The sequence below is a fragment of the Musca vetustissima genome, unplaced genomic scaffold (genome assembly GCF_032173495.1).
Source record: "Musca vetustissima isolate MV318-11 ecotype Yass unplaced genomic scaffold, APGP_CSIRO_Mvet_v1 utg58441, whole genome shotgun sequence".
Classification (NCBI taxonomy): Eukaryota; Metazoa; Arthropoda; class Insecta; order Diptera; family Muscidae; genus Musca; species Musca vetustissima.
In genome coordinates, this window is record NW_026875242.1 from 10,510 (window position 1) to 20,118 (window position 9,609).

At 33.0% G+C, this 9,609-nt stretch overlaps 1 protein-coding gene across 1 annotated transcript; it reads right to left on the reverse strand.

Annotated features, from left to right (window-relative positions):
* Nucleotides 1-3,510: 3,510 nt before the first annotated feature.
* On the reverse strand, nucleotides 3,511-4,231 carry LOC133337717 (uncharacterized). Its single transcript, XM_061545924.1, has 3 exons — nucleotides 4,088-4,231; nucleotides 3,846-4,013; nucleotides 3,511-3,666 (listed from the first exon to the last, which is right to left on the reverse strand). The coding sequence occupies exons 1-3, from the start codon at nucleotides 4,229-4,231 to the stop codon at nucleotides 3,511-3,513; spliced, it is 468 nt and encodes a 155-aa protein (XP_061401908.1).
* Between the last annotated feature and the right edge of the window lie 5,378 nt (nucleotides 4,232-9,609).

Sequence of the window (9,609 nt, forward strand, 5' to 3'; positions counted from 1 at the left end):
TATATTTTGGATTTATGTGATAGTTGCAATGTCAAAAGGCGAACTGTCTAGTGAGAGGAACTAATTTTCGACTTTAAATTTTCGTACCATATTTCCGCTTTTTGATGTCCCCCTCATCATACCACGCCCACGTTTTTTAGGGATTATGCGTACTTTCATCCATGTTACTCAGGAAAATATTCTGTATCTGTAAAAATATTGAATTTTTCTGAGCTATGATAACATTTGATGCTATAGCTCAGCATCCACGCGGAATTTCTGTTGTTTATCTCGATTATTTTATTTCTTGTGAATGCCATAACGTACGGTGGAAAATTAGAAACAAGTATATTAAGTAGTTTTTTAGTTTTCAAACGATTTGTTTTTATTGTTGGTATTTAGATAAATGAAATTCAATGGATAACATATTTTTCTCTGATCGTACAAAGCTAATTTTTGTGTGGATGATGTGTATTGACACATATGTTACTCCGACAAATTCTGAAGACGGTATCTGTAACCGTTCTTAAGATATACGCATATTTCATGTTCCGAGTTTTTGGGGTAAGTTTACTATTCTTGCTATAACACAGGACCCACGCGGAATTTTTGAAGTTTATCGAGCCTATGTTACTTTCAGGGCTCGTCATGACATTCTGCGTAAATCTCATTAACATCTGTTCAGCGGTTTTTGCGTCTATCGGGAACATAAAACAAACAATTTTTTTCTGTTTTATATATATCGATACAATTTAATGGTGCTTATAATAGTCTCGTTTGAAATGATTGAATGCTGTACCATAGAGTCTCATTAATGAGAAAAAGTATGGCAAACATATTTTCGCAGAGTCGCATGCTATGCTATTTAGATAACTGTAGTTGATGCCCTATATTAGAGTTGGGTAGTTCCGGAACGAACTATTTCATTAGAACTATTCCGACAAAAGAACGATCGGAACTTGTTCCAGCTCATTAATAAATGTAATTCCTTTTTAGATCTCATTCTTTTTTTAATCCCGTTTCTTTCGATGATGTCGTACCTTAATTCCCACATTCTTCATTCGTTCTCATTAGTTTTTGAAATGCTGTCAAATTGTACACATTATATATTTATTATTATGTAAATAGAAAATTGTTAAATTTATTTATTTAAAATATATTTATTTATTTAAAAATATTTTGTATTGCATTTGACTTCTGTAGCTTCTGAATATTCTACTAAATAGAAATTGTTCAAATCAAATTCATTTATTAACGAATCAACACGGAACATTATGAGCGAAAAAGAACGATGGAACTTTAAAAAAAGAACGAGAAAGATAGAACCGCTACGTGAACTAGATTGCCCAAATATATACTCTTTATGCAAAACAATATGTGAGACCTACTGCAGGTGAATGTAATGCTGATAAGAAAAATTTTCGATAAATCTTATTTAGAAATACATATGTTCGAATAAAAATTGGAATTGATTCCGAAAATGTCTTTCGCAAATAAATGATTCGTTATTAAGGTGTTTTGCATAATGAGATATATTTATGATAAACATTTCACACGAATCCGACAATTCTTCATTCTTTATACGGAATTTATTAATGTACATTCATTGTAGGGTTTGTGAGCAAGGATCGGATAAAAAATGGAGAGGGACAATGAGAACATACGAATATTGATTTCTTGTCTTTGGTGGACCTTTTATAATTTATATGAACCATGTTTTTAATTAAATTTTTTAAGTTCGACCGGGCTGAGTTTTATTTATTTCTACCACCATACAGTTTTGCCATTTTTGCCGATTTATTAGCATTTTGAAGTAAATTTGAAAAAAAATTTGGAAAGAATACGAGGACTATAATTTGGATTTTCCAGTTTTCTCTAAAATTGTACAAAGAATTATGGTTCTTCCACGCTCCTCAGCAAATGTGGAGCGCATTTTTAGTCCTTAACAAAACTAAAATTAGAAACTCACTCGACAATGATTAATTAGAAGTAATTCTTTGTACTAATTATCAGCTCAAACTAAATAATTCGAATTGTTTTTAAGTGATTCGAGTTGAGCTTAATGATATAAGTTTTACAATGAAAAGGAAAGCCAGGAGAAGAACCTACGTACCCACCATTATGCGACGCCGTTGGTTTATCGGCTCATCAGGCATATTGGGCTATGTGGCTTTAAAAAGGTCGTATGTTGATAACTTGTATTTATTACGCCCTGATGCGAAACTTGCATATATATATATATTTTATAAACAGTTTTAATATCAAAATTTATTATGCGTTTTATATATATATATAACAATTTTATACCATAGTATGGAGTGTATGTTAATTTTGCCATTCCGTTTGTAACTCATTGCCAATATATATATATATATATATATAACTATTTATAATCAGGGTAAACTTCTAAAACTATTTAACCATGTCAGTGCGTTTTTTGTAATCAAGCTATCTTCTGAAGGAATTGAGATTTTTTTTGCAGTAGTTTGGCACATTGGGTTCTTATTGAGTACCAAATCTTCATACTGAAAATTTGTCAATATCGGTACCTCCAAATTGTCCTTATTTTTGGGTTTTTGAGGGCGTTTTTCAATCGAATTCGCTGTATTTTGGAATTTTTGATTCGTATTTGTTAAAATTCTGCCAAATTCGCTATAATTTGGAACATTGCGTTCTTATTAGGTACCAAATCTCCATACTAACAATTATCAATATCGCTCCATTTTTTTTGGTAGCCCCCATATAAAGCTACCCCCAAATTTTTGGTATTTTGGGTTCTTATTAGAAAAAAACAAAACTAAAATAGAACATAAGGTTCGAGAACGAACTAGCGTTTAGTTCTACACCCAATATAATGGATACCCATCGATTTTTATTATTTAGCGTGAACTTGCAGTATTTTGAGGATTTTATACGCATGTTCCACCCTACCGTTCGTTGCCAATATCGGCCCACGTTTTGAGGTTTTCAGATTTTAGGGAAAATCTCCATTGCTGAAATTTGTATTTGGTGTACATTATGGTTCACAAGAATCGCTTGGTACAATTTTAGGAGTTTAGTAATGAATTATTTTTCAGTATTTAAAATTAACTTCAAAATTTCCTGCCGTTAGAATTTGTACAATTCAATATTTCAAATCTCTAACCCAAAGAAATTTGGGAGTACTCCTTGAATCCTATGTTTATATGTGTGGATATGACGTGTAATATGGGGCAATAGACAGACGTGAAGTCTGTCTGTACGACTTACTACTGATGCTGGCATCACTGCCTGTATTCTGTTGATGAAATATCATGCCTAATTTCAAGCCTTCAAGAGCAATGTGAATAGCAAACAATAGATTGAGGATAGCTGGATTCATTCGGTAACATCACCTTGAATGCATTTTCTTTTATAAAAGAAATTCCCTCATCTGGAAGGACTCAAAAATCGACCATTATCACAAATGTCGCAAACAATTAGTAACAATTTCGTATTATTTCTTATTTCAGTTGTTTTATTTCGGTGCCAATTAAAGTCGTGCCTTATCATTTATAAATCTCCCAAAATACTGAAATAGATTTTCACATCCGCTTTCCAATCATTGTAGGCAGCTACTTTCATTTGGAACATGTAATCACCACGTGGTAATGGAAAATATTTAAATTTACTCTCATCCAGAACTAAGTTATCCACAATTATGTTGTGCTGAAAAGAAAAAGGAAAGGGATGGGGACATGTAACAAGATAATTAAAGTATAGGGTCGGTCTGAATACAAAAAACCCTGAACCACACAAATTTGAAAATTGAACTATTTTACAATGAGAAATGATATATAGGTCCAAGTTTTTCAATTTGAGATCTACAAAAATTTAGATTAACTTACATCATAGGGACATGTATGATTGACATTCGACTCCTTGAGTATGGCATCTAGAAATAATTTCGCATGCATTATTCGATTTCGATTTTTCATGAATTCACAAAAGTCGTAGGTGCTATTGTACAAAAATGGCCGATAACCACTCAATTTTTTAAAAAACGACAAATTAATCTGAAAAGAGATAAAAACAAGACGACAGACAATATGTTGAGAAATCACATGTTATGCCCCCAAAACCTACTCACCGTTGAATGATTAACAGGTCCCTTTAGCAATTTCACATTAACATTTAACGAAATTATATCACGTTTGACCACAGAAAGCCGGCATACTTCAAATATTGCGAAATCGGGTTTCAAGCTTTCACATTTCAAATTTGTGAAACGCATTTTAACACCCAAAACATTTAGGCTGAACCATGCGATGAATAAGACCGCTAAAAACGATTTCATTTCAATGACTGACGGGTAACAGACTGATGAATTGCGCATAATTCGCTATAATTTAAAATTTTCTTTGAACATATTAATGTCGTTTTAATTACATTTGCTTTTTTTTGTTATGGAGCGAGGTTACAATAAATTTAACAAAATGCTTATGATTTAATTTGGAAACTATTTAAAGGTGGAATTATTTTTAAACGAACAAAGTATAATACCTGTAATTAATGACATTTTCCAAATTTTCAAATTTATTTTTAATAGCTTTATTATTTAACACGTTCGATGATTCATAAAATTTTGATAAAAAATAGAATCAAACATAAACAAGTAAAAAAAAGCGTCAAGTTCGGCCGGGCCGAACTTTGGATACCCTCCACCATAGGAATACTGACAGTTACTTGAAATGAAAATATGGGGAACATACCAAAAAGTGGGCATATAATGTCAATTCTACCAATCGATTGTTGCAAATCTTAACACTGTAGTACAGGGTATTATGTCTTTGTTACAGGCAAAAGGAAATCAGATAGACACATGTTTCCTTTTGAGAATATACATATAATAAATTTATGATTCGATTTGTAAATATCTGTCCGTCTGTTTGCCCATTTTAAATTGTAAACAAAGTACAGGTCGCATTTATGATCCGAATTGAATAAAGTTTGGCACAGCTTTATTTCGCATTAGGACGAACCCAATTCAAAATGGGGAATATCGGTTCATATTTAGTTATAGCTCCCATATATAGCATCGTCCGAATTTATGTGTAAATAGTCCACCAAAGACCCAAAGTTAAGCCGATTGGGACAAAATTTTGCACAACGTACTCAAGATACTATAACATAACGTGTGTACAGTTTTGTTAAATTTTTTCAGATTTTGATATAGCTCCCATATATATTATCGTCCGATTTTATGCAAATGATGTACCAAAGACCCAAAATATGACGATAGCAACAAAACATACTGAAATTTGTACAACTTATCCCGTGACAAGTTTCGTTGAAATCGATTCATATTTAGATATAGCTTGCATATATTTTAAGCAAATGGTGCACCAAACTCCTCATGTTTGTCAGAATGACATGCAATTTTGCACAACGTACACAATTGGCATCACAATATCTTTCTTCACGCTAATTATTAAAAACACCGAAAATGGATAGGTATCACAATATGGGGGAAAGTCCTAACTGGGCCTGATGTATTATATTTCATTCTCGAACCTGGCCGTTCTAGTTTTTTCCTCGATATCCCCCGATGGTAGAATGATTAACACTAGAAAGACTGGAGTTTTGTATATACCTATACGGCCTAAAATCGTCAAAATGACCTCATTGTGAAGAAATATTTTTACACTTATTTTTTAATATTACTTACATTATTTACAACCATACAAAATGTTGCTATTATTTGTTTTCGGTTGGAGGGCTCTCGAGTTTCTCTTTTTGAAAAATAAGAGCGCAGACAAAATGTTTGAAAAAGAGTAAGTGTTTACTCTAAGAGTGAAATCGACTAGAAATATAAAATTTATTTTTCCCGATTTATGTGGTCGTTTGTGTTTCTAGAATAGCAAACGGTTTTCGATGTTGTTCTACTGATCTGGTCATATAAGAAATTTACTGTATATAAATATATGTAGTTTGATTACTTAATATTTCACAAGAGGTCAAAATGACCGATTTTAGGCAATATAGGTATATCACATGTGAATACGGTGAATGGAAGAGAGGGGAAGTAGCTACTATGATAAATAAACGTAGTTCTATGTGGTACAAAAAGTCACCACAGTTTAAACTAGTTGTGTCATAATATACACAATTGTTTTTGTACTTGAAATTGGAAAACGGTCAAAATGACCGCCTTCGGCAATCTAGTGTTAAAACAGATGTTAGCCAAAACAGATGTTAGTCTTAGAATTCTATATTTCGAGTACAGATTATATACACTACTATGATGGAATGCGACTACATGAGGATAAACCCCAAACGCGGAAAAAATCAGATAACTATTTTAATATAATTTAATTTATGTGGACTACCCCAAAAAGGGGGCGAATATTCATAATTTTTGGTAAAGAGATTTGCTACCATATACGACTACAAAATATCAAATTACAGCGAATTCGGTTGAAAAACGCGCTCAAGAACCGTAAAATACCGAAAATTTGTGGTACACTTATATGGGAGCTACCAGGTAAAATTTACCTATATTTATATTTGTTAGTGGAGAGATTTGCTACCCAATAAGAACTCGAAAAATGTGATAAAAACCCCCAAACACCCAAAATTTGGGGGATACCGTTATATGGGGGGTGTGGTACCAGAAAAAGCGGACCGATATTTTTAGTGGTGATATTCTGTACGCTATAATAACCCAATATACCGAATTTCAGTGAATTCAGTTGAAAAACGCGCTCAAGTATCCCAAAGTACCGAAAATTATGGGGTACCCTTATATGGGGGCTACCCGAAAAAATGGACCTATATTTTTAATTTTAGTGGAGAAAATTGCTAGCCAATAAGAACTCAAAGTACTAAATTACAGCTATTTCGGGCGAAAAATGTGATCCAAACCCCACAAAAACTGAAAATTGGGGGGTACTGTTATAAGGGGGTACCAGAAAATATGGACCTATATTTATAATTTTTGAAGGTACCGTTATATGGGGGCTACCAAAAAAAGTGGACCTATATTTATAATTTTTGTGGAGACATTTGGTACCCAATAAGAACCCAATGTAGCAAATTTCAGCGAATTCGGTTGAAAAACGAGCTCAAGATCTCTAAAATACCGAAAATTAGGGGTACCCTTATATGGGAGCTATGCCTAAACGAGGACCGATATAGCCCATCTTCGAACTTGACCTGCCTGCAGATAAAATAAAAATGTTGGAGATCTATATCAAATTTTTAAGACGCTAGAGTAATTACAACAGACAGACGGACACGGCTACATAATTTAGGGTCGGAAATGATTTTTTCGATGAGTTACAAACGAAAAAACAAAATTAATATACCCTCCATACTATGGTGGAGGGTATAAAAATAGAATCAAACATAAAATACAGAGAAAGATATTTATATAGTTTAGGGTATAATAGACTGCAGTATACCCTACATCATAAAATTTTTGCAATAAACAGAATATACGAGTATACTTATAAAAGAGAAGAGTGATTGACTGACTGATTCTCTGACTGACTGAAACCGCTGAAGCTACAATCTTGAAATTTGGGCTGAGGGTCTCTTGGTCCAATGGTGTCAGAAAAGTACTTATATTTGGCGAACCGGTAGACTAGGCTAGAAGTCTTAAATCTGAATTGAGGGTTACTGATGGAGTTTAGAATAGATGTAGCAAAGGATTTTTTGGGCATTCGACCTATAAGTATCCGAAAAGTACTAAAATGTTCTAAAGTTGGTACAATTTCGAAGCATGTGAACGGATAGAGCTAAAAACTTGAAATTTGGAATGCGAATTAAGGTTTAAAAGTAGGTTCGATATTAGGAGGTGCTTTTGAAAGCGTGTACTCATGTAAGTGGAAAGTACTAAGCTGTACTATATTTTGTACAATTTGTATTTGGAGAATCGGATAAAGCTGGAATACTGATATTTTAAATTAGGATAGTGTAAGATAACGATATGTATGTAGTTTTGGAAATTTGCATTTACAAAATGGTACTATATTTGCTACGATTTGGATTTGGATGAACCTATACAGCTGTTACACTGAAATTTTAAAATAACAGTAGTTTGGGAAATTCGTACATATATGTACAATTCGAATTTTGGGTGAAGCATTAGAGCTGGAATTGAGAAATTTGGAGTTAGGATCACTGTTGGGTTGTAGGATTTGGGTATGTAGGAAGTTTTGGAAATTTCTACTAATGTGTACTAAAGTTCCAAATTTGGTACAATTTGGATTTAGGTGAGCCGATACAGCTCCAACACTAAAGTTTGGAAATAATAATAATGTTGAAGTGTTGGATTGAGGGTATGGATGTAGTTCTGGAAATTTGTTCTTATGTATACTAAATGGTCCTTAATTGGAGCTGGTACTTAACTGTTGGAGTGTAGAAGTGAGGTATGTAAGTAGTTTTGTTAATTCGTACTAATGTTTACTAAATTTTTAAACAATTTGAAATTTGGGTGAACTTTTAGAACTGTAATCTTGAAATTTAGAGTTTGGGTGACAGTCGGGGTGCAGTATTGGGATATGTGAATGGTATGGTCACAAATTTGAATTTGGGTGAACCAATAGAGTTGGATTCATGAAATATGAAGTTAGGATCACTGTTGGGTTGTAGGATTGGACTATTTAGGAAATTTTTGGAAATGCATACTAATGTGTACTGAATTTGGCACAATTTAAAGTTTGGTTGAACCGATAGAGCTGGGATCCTGAAATCGAGAAGTAAGATTTCCATTAATTGTAGTTTTGAAATTCGTAGTTATGTGTATAGGAGAGTTGAATGGAATTTTTTACAGACGAACATAAGTTAGTATTTTATAGAAGGGCGGAATGGGTTTGATATAGAGCTTTTGGAATTTTTCATTGATGAGCTGGGAGTCTCTATAAAAGAACTGAAGGTCAGGAAGGAAGACGTGGAAAATGCGTGGAGTTTTTAACGATTGTTTTTAGTCCTCAGAATATCCGAGCTTGAAAGTTTGAGTTCCATGTCTGCTGTATAGGGTATCATATGGTCGGCACGTTCGCTCACTTCGTTTTTGACATGACCTGTTTTTAGTCAAATCCAATGAGAAATATTTTTGTAAAGCATGTCCACCTTCAAACTCCAGCTTTCTTGAAACGTAAACTAAATGCCTGTGGACGAGATTTTCTAATCATATACAAAAATATGGCTAGTTAAATATTATATAGGGTCCTCATAGACAAGTAATCGATATTTGTATAATTTTATAGATCATTTTTCCACTTGCTACCCGATCCTTTCTCTGAAAACCTTGTAGATTATAAAGAACTATCAGCTTCGTCTGAAATAATTACCGTAAATAAATCTTATTATGCCGTTAATAATATTTGTTTATAGGATACAGATACAAATATTTCTGATAATAAAACCGATTTTAATTAAGGCCGAGGGCATTTATCCCCATATGGAATTTTCCACCCTCGTGAGCTCCATTTTGTGTCACAATGTAATCTAATTAACCTAATAATGTACCATTAATTTAATAATGTACCATGACGGCGGTCGACTCATATCTAAAATTATAGCAATTATCGAAACTATATTAAAACTAAATCAAATCTCTTAATTTCAAAACACAACATTAATGGATCCAGACAATCAGTAATAAAT